At 43.4% G+C, this 13,922-nt stretch overlaps 2 protein-coding genes across 2 annotated transcripts in view; one reads left to right on the plus strand and one right to left on the minus strand.

The window, feature by feature from the left end:
* LOC308318312 (uncharacterized protein) overlaps positions 1-334 on the minus strand; it is a 30,557-nt gene extending 30,223 nt beyond the window's left edge. The window contains exon 1 of the mRNA XM_080767815.1: positions 85-334. Within this exon, the coding sequence (XP_080623941.1) occupies positions 85-147 (63 nt within the window). The 5' untranslated portion in view covers positions 148-334. The remainder of the gene's footprint in view (positions 1-84) is intronic.
* A 7,830-nt stretch (positions 335-8,164) lies between these two features.
* The window catches only part of LOC308318388 (uncharacterized protein), a 251,965-nt gene continuing 246,207 nt past the window's right edge, over positions 8,165-13,922 (plus strand). The window contains exon 1 of the mRNA XM_080767920.1: positions 8,165-8,224. The gene's annotated coding sequence lies outside the window, so the exon portion shown is untranslated. The remainder of the gene's footprint in view (positions 8,225-13,922) is intronic.

Genomic DNA, 13,922 nt, shown 5'->3' on the forward strand with positions numbered 1-13,922 from the left:
ACACACACACACACACACACACACACACACACACACACACACACTATCTCTCTAATAAAATAAAATAAATACAATGTAACTCACCAGACTGCCATATGCCATCACCAGCACCACATTCACACTGGACAGAGGAGCGTCAGACCTCATCGTGAAGTAAAAAATATATAAATACTGTACTATGAATTATGATAAACTCATAACTCACTTAACTCTCATGACATGACGTATTATTTTATAACATAACCTAACTCACGCACTCACATAACTGACACGTTTTCGTTTTTTTAAACCATAAAAGCATGTATTAAACTCCCAAAGTGCTGCGACCGTGGAAACAAACAAGAAACTTTTCTGTTGCTGTGTTACACGCAAACCGTTAACCTATTGAATTGTGCGACGCCACATATTGATGGCTTTTGCACACCGTGTAACTTGCCGGTCAAATACTCCACTTGGTTGAAGAATGGCATCTGCTTAATTGTTGTCCTTTCTGGACTGTTATGTGAGGTAAAGACATTAAATTCCTTTACATTATTCTCTAGAGTCACGGATTATAATAGGTCACCGATGTCGGTGTGATCTCAAGCCTGGATTTATTTGTTGACTTCCTGGATAATCATCACGTGATGAGGATCGTTGACGTTACGTCGTGAGTTTTGTGTACCGTGTCGCCATCTGCTGTTCAAACAGTGAATGGCGGTTCTTTCCAATTTACAGTTACACTATTGACTTTAAAATTATTCTACATCCAATTGTGAAGGCCATGCGGCACCGCAATTGTTTGTTTGATTGATTGATGTATTTATTAACAGTTTGCCGAATTACAGTACAATATGCAACCCAGATCCGGCACAAACAAGGGACTAAATTAATTTCGCCTCCTATGCCACCAGAATGTTGAACGCCCTCCCAACAGTCATTAAGACATACAAATCAATTGACTCATTCAAAACTACTCTCAAAGGGCACCTACGTACGGCTGCAATTCGAAACTGGCCCCCGTAAAATCTGAATCCCTCACCCACCCCTTTTCACCCTCACTGTATATTTATTTTCCCTTTTTACCTCCTTCCTCTACGATGATTTCCTGTTTTGACTATATAGTTGTGTATATTTGTATACGTCTCTAAATGTTTTGATGAATTGAAAATGGTGTAAGTGTAATGCTTTATGGTGTCGTCCACAGTTAACAGTTTTTGTATTGAGTTGTACTTGAAATGTACTGTAATTCTGCAAACTGTTAATCAATCAATCAATCAATCAATCAATCAATCAATCAATCAATCAATCAATCAAATTTCAAGCACAACTCAATACAAAAAACTGTTAACTGTGAGTGGATGACCCAATATAGCACTACACTTGTTTATAAGAGGGTCCACCTTGTTCAATTCATCATAACATTTAGAGACGTACAAATATACACTTCTATTTAGCCAAAAAACAGGATATCATCATCATAAAGGAGGTCAAAAGGGGAAAAAAACATATACAGTGAGGGGGGAAAAGGGGTGGGTGGTGGATTCAGATTTTACGTGGTCAGTTTCAAATTGCAGCCGTCCGTAGGTGCCCTTTGAGAGCGGTTTTGAAGGAGTCAAGGGATTTGCATGTCTTAATGACCGTTGGTAGGGCGTTCCACATTTTGGTGGCATAGGATCGAAATTAATTTAGACCGTGGAGTCTTTACATCTTATGTATTCATTAAACTTTGCAGCAGCAGCAGCACGATTTCCCCTGCCAGATAATCTTGTTTTGTTGTTTAGAGCAGTGGTTTTCAACCACCTGGCCCATATCTGTCTGTCTCCCTGTGTCTGCCTGTGTCTGTCTGTCTGTCTGTCTGTCTGTCCGTCTGTCTGCGTGCGAGTGTGTGCGTGCGTGCGTCAGACAGACAGACAGACAGACACAGAGAGACAGAGAGGTAGAGAGAGAGAGAGAGAGAGAGAGATGTCTACTTCCTGTAGAGGACACACAGTCATGTCATTCTTTGTGTGTGCGTGCGTGCGAGCGTGCGTGCATGCGTGGAAGTGTTGAACACTGAGGAGCTCTTTATACAGTATGAGCCCCCACGCAGTCACTGACTGACTGTCTGACTGCCTATAACTCAGTCTGTCTGCTGTACTGTGTGGAATGGATTCATACACACTGCAGGACCACTGGATCATTGAATGACGGTGAGAATAAGGACTCTTTGTTTTCGACCATATATTGTACTTCATGGACAGTAGGCTACGTAGTTTAGAGTAGTCATTGGTTAGATAGGTTGTAGTCCTACAACCTATCTCAAACCTAACCCTAACCTCCCACGGGGCAGCGCACTTTATAAACCTATAACCTTAACCCTCTCCCAACCCTCTTAACGCACTCCTCACTGCAACCTTAATCCGGTCGTTTTAACGCACCCCTCACCAACCTTAATCCGGTCGTTTTAACGCACCCCTCACCAACCTTAATCCGGTCGTTTTAACGCACCCCTCACCAACCTTAATCCGGTCGTTTTAACGCACCCCTCACCAACCTTAACCTGGTCGTTTTAACACACCCCTCACCAACCTTAATCCGGTCGTTTTAACGCACCCCTCACCAACCTTAATCCGGTCGTTTTAACGCACCCCTCAACAACTTTATGTCCAACCAATGACTAGTCTAAACTAAGTATGCACCCCCTGTCATCATGTATTCATTCTGCATTCATGTTGTCACACGTTGCATTTTCATTTTTTACTGCTGCGGAACCCAATTGGTCGATTTTCTTCTTCAGTTTACATGTGAAGCTCACTGTCTTTTGTTGGTGTGCTATATTAACAAACTATTACCGTATGATTATTACGATTATTAGTAGTAAATGCTGCATTTATATAGCGCCTTTATCCAAGGCCATATAGATTGTGCATTACGTTCACCCATTCACACACACACACACACACACACACACACACACGCACACACACACACACACACACACACACACACACACACACACACACACACACACACCAACCAGCACATGCGGGGACTCGGGAGCAATTAGGGGTTCAGTGTCTTGCTCAAGGACACGTCGACACTAACTCTGGGGGAGCCCGGGTTCGAACTGGGAACCTTCCCAGCCGGCAACTCTGCCCCGAGCCACTGGCGCCCCCAGTATAGCATATCACGTTATATGTTTTGTTACCTCTAGAACAGGGCTTCTCATAGTGGGTGCAAGTCCAGGCCGGGGTGCCTCAGAATACTATGATAACATGAATACTTGAAATTGATATACCAATAATACTATAATGTATCATTTTAGACCCTCTCTGTAGTAAACAGAGTTAAACTGTATACTTAGTGAGTTCTTTTTCAGCCTACACCAAGGCTCTTCATCAAAAGTAGCAGGTCTACAAGCTCACAAAGTGTCACGAGTCACATGCCCTGGATGTAAAAGTTATTGACAGGGGTGACCTGAGAAAATAGCGTTTGTTCAACACCAAGTGTCACTGTTGCATAGCACAGACACACAGACACACACAGGCCAGGAGGAGGGCTTGTACAGTACAGTACAGTACAGTACAGTACAGTACAGTACAGTACAGTACAGTACAGTACAGTACAGTACAGTACAGTACAGTACAGTACAGTACAGTACAGTAACACTCACTTCAGATGGGTCTGATTTGTTTATAGAGCGGCAGCTGTTATAATAAATTATTATTGTGTAATGATTAGGATTTGGTAACTATATTGTCTAAGTATTCCCCTTTGGGAGTAAGCAGAATCTACCGCATGCTTGCAACTAGTGTTTGATTTAGTTTGATTTAGTTTTAGCCTAGTCATATTTTAGTCATCTGAAATGTTTTAGTTTTAGACCGTCTCGTTTTAGCTGGCAAAAAAAAAAAAGATATATTATGTTTGGTGTCATTCCATCGCAAAGAGTGTCATTTATAGCTGTGTGTCGATCTCACAACAAAATAATAGCCGAGCTCACAGTGCATGTGCATGTACTGTACATCGACTATGTAGGCCTATGCATCGCAACCAAGCATAACATGACTTGTTTTAGATCTAGTCCTAGAACGTCTTCTCCACTATAGTGCCCTCTACCATTTTAGCCTTTAATCTTTTTGGAGAAAATGACAATTATTATTTGGTCACAGTTTTGGTCATCATGGCTTCGTTTTTTTATTTCGTTTGTATCGGTGAAAAAGGGTACATGGTCGACAAACATGCAAGCATGCAGAAACTGTCTGCAGAATGTACGACGTGTGTGCATCAGAGATTATAGTGTAAAACGGCTGGAGCAACGTTGAGCCGCTGAGACCACAGTTTCCTGTCTGCCGCACACTGGAAGTCTGTACGTGAAGCAAGACTGTATAGCTGCTGTATAGCTGCACGGCACGCACTGTGTCCAGTACTCGCAGCGCGCTGTGAGCTTGTAGATCTGCTATCGTTTGTTGCACGCAGCACGACACCTGCCGGTTAGCGACCTACGTGGCCTACGTGGCCGGTTAAGACTGAGGTTAGGGTTAGCGACCTACGTGGCCGGTTAAGACTGGGGTTAGGGTTAGTGACCTACGTGGCCGGTTAAGACTGAGGTTAGGGTTAGAGACCTTCGTGGCCGGTTAAGACTGGGGTTAGGGTTAGCGACCTACGTGGCCGGTTAAGACTGGGGTTAGGGTTAGTGACCTACCGTACGTGGCCGGTTAAGACTGAGGTTAGGGTTAGCGACCTACGTGGCCGGTTAAGACTGAGGTTAGGGTTAGCGACCTTCATGGCCGGTTAAGACTGGGGTTAGGGTTAGTGACCTACGTGGCCGGTTAAGAATGAGGTTAGGGTTAGCGACCTACGTGGCCGGTTAAGACTGGGGTTAGGGTTAGTGATTGATTGATTGATTGAAAACTTTATTTCAGACACAATGGGTCCATATACAAACAAAACAACAGGGAAAAACATGACAGTAAATACAACACAGAGATAGCCTATGTATCAGGCTATTTCGTGGCCGGTTAAGACTGAGGTTAACGTATAGGGTTAGGGATATAGTTTTAGTAATTGCCCAATGTCTTTCCAATTACGGCTGCCATGCAGAGCCTTTTGTAAATGTTAATCTTAAGGGCTATTTTGTGCCTGTTCGGCCCACCCATCTGGCCACTTAACACGGCTACGTTAATTGGTCATTATGATGAGTGGGCCGCGCACACACCTGAGCACGTGGATTTGAATTCACAGTTCCTATTTTTTATGGTATAAAGAATGTAACGATGAAAACTAATATTTAGAGGTTTTAAGGTTATTATCATTAAAATCTTGGTATGTATGTATTTGGTTAAAATGGGTAGGGTTTAAAAAAAGGCAAGAGCTTGCTCTGGTGCACTGGCCTAAAAGAGGGTCCTTAAAAACTGCTAAAACTTCTGAAATGTATGTATGTAGGTATGTATGTGTGTATGTATTTTAAAAGCGGGGCTTTTTTGTAAAAATCCCTGCCCGCAATACCTTTATATATTTAAAAAAATATTCAAAAATGGGGTTACCAGTGAAGGGCAAACTGCCTATTCACTGGGGACTATGCAAGGCAGAGGCGTCCACCCCCCTGAGTCCAAGTTAGACTAGACCGCATACCATAGCGTATGTATGTATGTATTTGGTTAAAATGGGTAGGGTTTAAAAAAGGCAAGAGTTTGCTCTGGTGCACTGGCCTAAAAGCGGGTCCTTAAAAACTGCTAAAACTTCTGAAATGTATGTAAAGGTATGTATGTATGTATGTGTGTATAGTATTTAAAAGGGGGGCTTTTTTGTAAAAAGCCCAGCCCACAATACCTACATATATTTAAAACTAATCCAAAATAGGGTTACCAGTGAAGGGCAAAATGCCTATTCACTGGGGACTTTGCAAGGCAGAGGCTTCCACCCCCCTGAGTCCAAGTTAGGCTAGACCGCATACCTAAACCATGGTCCAAAATTGTCCTCTAAAACCCAATGGTAAAATGGATATAAAAATAACATTAATAAAACAACCTAAAACCATAAAGGAGTAAAAGTTCACAACAAGGCCTGGATACCATTTATTGATTTTACAGATGAATGAACAGAAAGGGATAAAAATCAACTTCTTTCAATAAGACCAGTGGGTGTTACAGTTAGTAATTTTTTTATCCATCTGTGCTCCATGAGTTTCCGCTGTCCACTGGTCATCCTCGGAGACAATAAAGGCTAATTGAATTGAGTTGAAGTATTTGGGCCCACCAGTGGGCCCCCGGCCCACAGTTTGAGAACCAGTGTATGCTAATGTCTGCCTGCGGGTTTTCTCACTGTGGGATAGTCTAGTGTTGACGACGACAAACAAGAGCTTCTTTCTGCACAGAAGCAGCATTCTTCCAACCACATTCTGCCTCCAATTGAATCGTTCTAATTCTATAGCAGGCTATTCATTCCACTCATAAATGAGCTACAGCTGCTTTGGGAGCTAAAGTTGTGGTTCTCGCAACTTTTCTTGTAAAGGACAGTGAAATTGTACTGTATATCAGTGTTGTTTTCTAAAACTAAGACGTACATTTTTCGTCGACTACCTTTTTTCACTGACGAAAACTAAATGGAAACTAAGCTATGATGACTAAAACTAAGACTAAATGTATTGGCAATTTCGTCAACAAATAAAAACTAGACAAAAATGTTAGGAAGGGACTAGTGGAAAAAAGATCCAGTATAAGTCATTTTACACTTGGTTGCATGGTGAAGCGACGCGTTGTGGGCTTGTAGATCGGCTATTTTCAGCAAGTGTAAAATAGTCATTACGACGGCATCAACACCCGCCAAAATACATTTTAGTTGACTAAAACACAAACTAGACTAAACACAAACATTACAGGTGACTAAAACTAAATGAAAACATTTCAAGAGACTATGACTAAAATAGAAATGTGCTGCCAAAAACAACACTGTACTGTATTTGGCCCACCTTATCTGAACACGTTTTGTGCCAGGGACGCCCAGAAGAGAAGATTTTGTGTTAATACAATTCAAAATGATTAAGAGTTTCCCAAAACAAATTCGAGATTTTCCCAATTTTTGTAATGGCCAATGTTTGAATGAATATATAGCGAAAACACATCTTGTGCTTACAGTCGACGCAATCAACACTGCTCGTAATGACATTAGAATGAATGAGTTTTGTCACTTGAAGTGAAAAGCAGCTCACATCAAGCAGAAACACTTTTCTCTACAAATCGGGCAATGTCAAATAGGGTCTAATAATAATAATAATAATACATTTTATTTATAAGGCGCCTTTCAGGGCACTCAAGGTCGCCGTACAGATTAAAAGCAGTACAAGAACACAATTAAAAGCAGGAAAAAAATTAAACTAGGGCACAGCCTGCAGTCTAGTCACATACTGTCAGATCCAGACAGAAGATATTTTTATATGTCTAAAACCGTTACTTTTCATGAAATGGTAGGCCTAGATGGATGATTTAGTCTCATAATAATTATGCTCTTGTGAATACTTTTCATTGTGTCAATATTTATAAAAACCCACACCCACACTTAGCCACTTCCGGCGAAAAAGTTAATGAAAAAAGCTAAAAGAAAAACCTGAAGAATGATAGAAGATTTATTCGAGACAGCAGGGACATGCATACATATGTGTATGTGTTTGTGCATCTATAGATACACAATAGATATCAATAGAATTATTGCATATACATATACATTCTGCGTGTGTGTGCGCGCGCGCATGTGTGTATGTGTGTGTGTGTGTGTGTGTGTGTGTGTGTGTGTGTGTGTGTGTGTGTGTGTGTGTGTGTGCGTGCGTGCGTGCGTGCGTGTGTGTGTGCATGCCATGGTGCGTGGTCATGTAGTCTCATGATTGTGACACAATGAAGTGCGTTAGGAATGCCCCCTCTGAGTGACAGAGAGAGCGAGCTAGAGAGAGAGAGAGAGAGAGAGAGACAATGACAGGGGGAGGGGAGGAAGGGAGAGAGAGAGAGAGAGAAAGAGAGAGAGAGAGAGAGAATATAATATAATAGAAGCCGATAAACCAGTGTTTCAGGTTTGCATCATGCAAAGCAGACGGTAGCCTGAGGTGAGCAGAGGTGTTGCTCTCTCTCTCTCTCTCTCTCTCTCTCTCTCTCTCTCTCTCTCACTGTACGTACACTCTATAGTCTATACACAAACACACACACACACACACACACACACACACACACACCTACCTGGACACCAGCTCTGCGACGCACTGCCATCACATCTGAAGGTACAGCCAGCCGCTTGTATCTATGTGTGTGCGTGTGTGCGTGTGTGTGTGTGTGTGTGTGTGTGTGTGTGTGTGTGTGTGTGCGTGCGTGCGTGCGTGCGTGCGTGCGTGCGTGCGTGTGTGCGTGCGTGCGTCAGACTCAGGACATTGCTGTATTTTCTTGTCCAGCAATCCCCACCCCAGAGTGAGACAACATGAAAGAGTGACATGCTATAGTGTCTGGTGTATAGGTTAGTGAGACAGAGGACAGTGTCTGGTGTAGGTTTGTGAGACATACGACAGTGTCTGGTGTAGGTTAGTGAGACAGAGGACAGTGTGGTGTAGGTTATAGTGAGACAGAGGACAGTGTGGTGTAGGTTAGTGAGACATACGACAGTGTCTGGTGTAGGTTAGTGAGACAGGGGACAGTGTCTGGTGTAGGTTAGTGAGACAGGGGACAGTGTCTGGTGTAGGTTAGTGAGACAGGGGACAGTGTCTGGTGTATGTTAGTGAGACAGGGGACAGTGTCTGGTGTAGGTTAGTGAGACAGGGGACAGTGTCTGGTGTAGGTTAGTGAGACATAGGACAGTGTCTGGTGTAGGTTAGTGAGACAGGGGACAGTGTCTGGTGTAGGTTAGTGAGACATAGGACAGTGTCTGGTGTGGTTAGTGAGACAGGTGACAGTGTGGTGTAGGTTAGAGAGACAGAGGACAGTGTGGTGTAGGTTATAGTGAGACAGAGGACAGTGTGGTGTAGGTTATAGTGAGACAGAGGACAGAGTGGTGTAGGTTAGTGAGACAGAGGACATTCTGGTGTAGGTTATAGTGAGACAGAGGACAGTGTGCTGTAGGTTAGTGAGACAGAGGACAGTGTCTCATGTAAAGACAGACCAAAAGGGTCCAATCTTGGAATAAGCCTTACTGCTTATTCCTAAATATTTTTTGTAATTTTTTTACTATTTTGAGAAACATTTTTTAATGGTTCAAATAGACAAGCTCACAACATATTGATGTAAAAGATATATTTTCTATCTAAATATGCTTTTTAAATTAGTAATATGGCTAGTGGCTACTAAGCTTAGGGATAAGGGGTAAGGCGGTGTGCGTGCGTGTGTGTGTGTGTGTGTGTGTGTGTGTGTGTGTGTGTGTGTGTGTGTGTGCGCGTGTGTGTGTGTGTGTGTGTGTGTGTGTGTGTGTGTGTGTGTGTGTGTGTGTGACTGTGTGTGTGTGTGCGTGTGTGTGCGTGTGCGTGCATGTGTTCTTTCAATGTGACCCAGAAGTGGAGGTGTTTCTGTAAACTGATACTGCAGAGGTGTAGCCTACAACACACACACACAAAACCAAATCCTCACTGTCGATTCATACTTTTCTAACCATGAGAGCTATAATAGTGTACAAATGGAACCAAATGTTGTCACGGTGCGAGGCAAAGAGGTGTATATATAGGACCCAAGCGCAGACAGTGAAGCGAAGCAGGATGGTTCAAATGCGAGGGTTTTTTTAACAACGAAGAACTCAGGAACAGGCACGGGGAAACACTGGGAAATCAAGCTTTTAGGATTGAAATACAACACAAGGAAACAGGACTGAACACAATGACTATTATGTACTAACGACTCAACAGAGAACTGAAAACACAAGGGCATGTAAATAGACAAGGACTATAGATACAGGGGTAACAGGTACGGTCGGTCGCCCCTTTTCCATCTCACCCCACCTAGCTGTAAATAACAAACATAATTCATGTTGGTGATTATATATTAACAATTAAAGTATTATCATTATTCATTTATCATATTGTTAAGTTAACTCTCTATTTCCATGGGCATAATAGCATGATGATGCCATTACAAAACATGGGCTACATGGAAGAAATGTGTTTAATAAAACAAAATAAGGTCCTAAATTAACTTAATTAAAGGACCACTTCACCACCTAGCTTCATATAATAGGTCCTCATTAATAATCATGAAAAAATGGCACGATTTCTTTCTACTCAGTCTGTGTCTCATAGGAGGGCTGTGGTCAGTTTAGAAACCGTCTTCCAGTGACATCATCATTAGGCAGATTTATTTTTAAAGCAAGATTTTTTTACAAAAATATTTAGATTTTCATTATTGTGAGAACGATGGCTTCCATTTTCACATTGCAACTTTTCAGGACTAGAAAGCCTGCCGTTTCTATTAGCTTGTATTCCCCATCGATGATGTCACTGGAAGACGGTTTCTGAACTGCCCACAGCCCTCAATTTACAATTTAGGCATTTAGCAGACGCTCTTGATCCAGAGCGACTTACATTTAAGCAAAAACAGAAGCATGGCATACATTTAAGCAAAAATAAAAAGCATGGCATACATCACATCTATCAAAAGTAGTTATCATGAATCATGTATAAACTAAGAACGTAACAGTGGAGTATCTATGTCAACTATACATACTAGGCTATACTATGTGTACTATAAAGTGCTATGACTACATGAAATAACAATGCCAACCTAAGTCTACTATCTGAGTCTACATAAAGTGCTATCTAAAGGGCTAGGCTAGGGCAAGTGCTACGGGCCATGGTGGAATCTGAAGAGGTGGGTTTTCAGACTACGGCGGAAGATTGGGAGTGAGGCTGCAGTTCTGACTGTGATGGGAAGTGCATTCCATAGTTTTGGAGCCAGAAGGGAGAAGAGTTTGGGACGTGCGTTTTTAGTGAGGGTACCTCCAGCTTCCCTGCGTTGGCTGATCTGAGTGCGCGGGAGGGTTTGTAGGGTACGATCATACTTGTGAGATATGGGGGAGCCATGCCTTTGGTTGCTTTGAATGCCAGCATCAGAGTTTTGTATTCTGTGCGGGCATGCAGCGGCCGGGAGCCAATGGAGGGAGCGGAGAAGGGGGGGAGACATGTGAGAATTTTGTCTGGTTGAAGACCAAGCGAGCTGCGGCATTTTGGATCAGTTGGAGGGGTTTAAGTGCACATGCCGGTATAGGCCAGTAAGGAGGGAGTTGCAATAGTCAAGTTTTGACAAGACTGTTGTCTGGATTAGGAGCTGGGCTGACTCCTGCGTGAGGAACGGTCTAATTCGTCCTTCCTATAGGAACCTATGAGACACAGGCCGAGTATAAATAAATGTAACTCTGGAAGTGTACACATGGAAGCAAATGTGACTCTGAGAGTTACAGTATAGGAATCTGCTGTGTACCTGATTGATTACTGGTATGTAAATATATGTATATAGTTCTTCAGTGGTTCAAGGTGGTCCAAAGTGCTATAGGCCTACGTATATCCAATTTCAGGTGATTACAGTAGGTGGTGATTAGGTTATCACCTAAAAATCACACCCGTGTGAGGTGAGGGGCGCTCTAATCATTATCACCATACAGCATACACCATCTCATAGAACAACTGAATTCATGTGATTGGTTAGCCGATTTGCTCGTCTACTGTATATGACGTAGATTTTACCGTCAATGTCAAAGGCATTAAATGTTTGTGTTAGGGACACGGTGGCACAGTCGGTAATGTTGTCGCCTCAAAGCTAGAAGGTCCTGGGTACGATTCCCGCTGGGGACGCTGTGGGCGCTGGGGGCGTGTCCTCTCCTCCGCGTCATCAGTGCCCATACCCGTGGCGGGGTTGGCGAAAGGGCCTTTCTGTGTGGAGTTTGCATGTTCTCCCCGTGTCCCCTAGGGTAGGTACCCTCACAAAAACATGCCGTAATCCTGGTCTCTAAACGACCTACCCCTGGCTAGCCGGGGCGCCTGATGGAGGGGAAAGGAACTGGTTGGAATAATGTGTTCCTTCCATGCGCTACGTCTGGCCGGTGAAACTCCCCCCTGTCAGGTGAAAAGAAGCAGCTTGGACTCCTCATGCATATAAAGGCAGCATGAGGTCAGTCCGTCCGCTGCCCCCCCAGGTTGGCAGAGGAAGTGTAGCGCCCAGGATTACATTAGATCATTGACACTGGGTTTAAAAATGGGTTACATAATCGTGGGATAAAAAAAGAAATAAGAAAAAAGTTTGTGTTGCCACAAATGCACATCATATTTGACGGACATTATGACCTAATTTCTCCTTTCATTGTCGATGGCGAATATGAGACGTGCGGACACAAAAGCTGTATATAGCGCCCCTCAAAAACTGGAGTATATGCGTCCCGGCTTAAAGGCCTCATAGTCCAGTTTTCGGTGAAGAGGTGACCACCTACAAAACTACATCATGACGTCGTGCCGCGGTGGTCACCGCTCACACAACAACACATCTCTCTGTGCTTTTACTATAACCACCGTTTGGGTGGTCACCTCTTCACCAAAAACGTCACCAAACTTCACCAAAGACTATGAATTGGCCGGCTATAAGCTGGGCGCATGCTCCGCTTTTACCTTATCACCTTTCAGGTGATGTCGGTTAGTAAAAACAAAAACAAAGAGAGGTTTTGGGGGTGAGCGGTGAGTCGCTTATCACCCTGGCCCAGTGACGTCACGTGGTACAGTTTTCCCACCCACCGCGGTGAGGGGCCTCATTCACATAAATACATATTCTGGATTTTTGGTGACCACCGGAAAAAAAACTGTTTTTACTCGGTGGTTAGGTGACCACCGAACTACAACATGACGTCACGAGCCGCGGTGAAGAGCAAACCACCGCCACCGCTCCAGCCCTTCTCTCTGTTTTTACTCACCACCGCGCAACGTTATTTCAGCTCCGGTGGTCAACTCACCACCGGACTATGAATAGGCCTTGAGAAGACACCAGGACACAAGTGTCTCTTGCGTGTGTCTTAGGTGTGAATGAGGCCTTTCCTTATCACCTAAAACTGGAATTTTAGGCCTTTAGATGAAGATGAACGGCACGGGGTGTGATGGTTGATCTGATCACCTGCTGTTCAGAGGCAGTCACCCTCAGTTGGTATAAGCACACTATTGTGGTCTTTGTTCTCTGCCGCGACTTATCTGATCAGCTTTAACTGAATCCTGTGTGCGTGTGTGTGTGTGTGTGTGTGTGTGTGTGTGTGTGTGTGTGTGTGTGTGTGTGTGTGTGTGTGCGAGCGCGAGAGAGTATGTCCGTGCGTGCGTTGCAACTGTATACTTGTGAGAGTAAAAATAAATGTTGGTTGTCATAGTCTTATACATGCTTTTTAGAGTTTCAATTAGGAAAGGTTGAGGTTGGGTTTAGGTTTAAACATGTAGGCCTGATATGTTTGTTCCTCTTTTGTTTCGTGCATGACACCTTATAGGGTTAAGGATCAAAGGTTACAAATGGCATTCATAAAATTGCTGTGCTGAAATGCCGTTGAAGAAGGTATAGTGCACGCACGTCCGTGGCCATGCAGGTGCAAGACAAGACGAACCGAAAAATAGAAGAATAGCTAGGGCGTGCGTGTTGCTATGTTCCCCTGAAGTTTTATTGCTTGTCAACGTTTTAAAAACTGGCGAGGAGCCGTTTTCAGCATCACCAGTGTGTGCATATCTCTGTTCTTCCTTCAAGAAAAATGCTGTTGACCTCACAAACATAGTAAGAGTATCGTAAAGTGAGTCATGTGTGACACTGTGATACAATTGTGTGTTTACACGCTGGATTGCTACAGGGGCAGTATTTCCAGTTCTCAGACATGGGTGACGGCTCAACTGTAGTATGCTGCTTGTATAAACAGCTGTTTGTGTGTGTGTGTGTGTGTGTGTGTGTGTGTGTGTGTGTGTGTGTGTGTGTGTGCGTGTGTTTTAACAAAACATT

The sequence above is a fragment of the Protomyctophum bolini genome (assembly GCF_963924005.1).
Source record: "Protomyctophum bolini genome assembly, chromosome: 7".
NCBI classification, from domain to species: Eukaryota; Metazoa; Chordata; class Actinopteri; order Myctophiformes; family Myctophidae; genus Protomyctophum; species Protomyctophum bolini.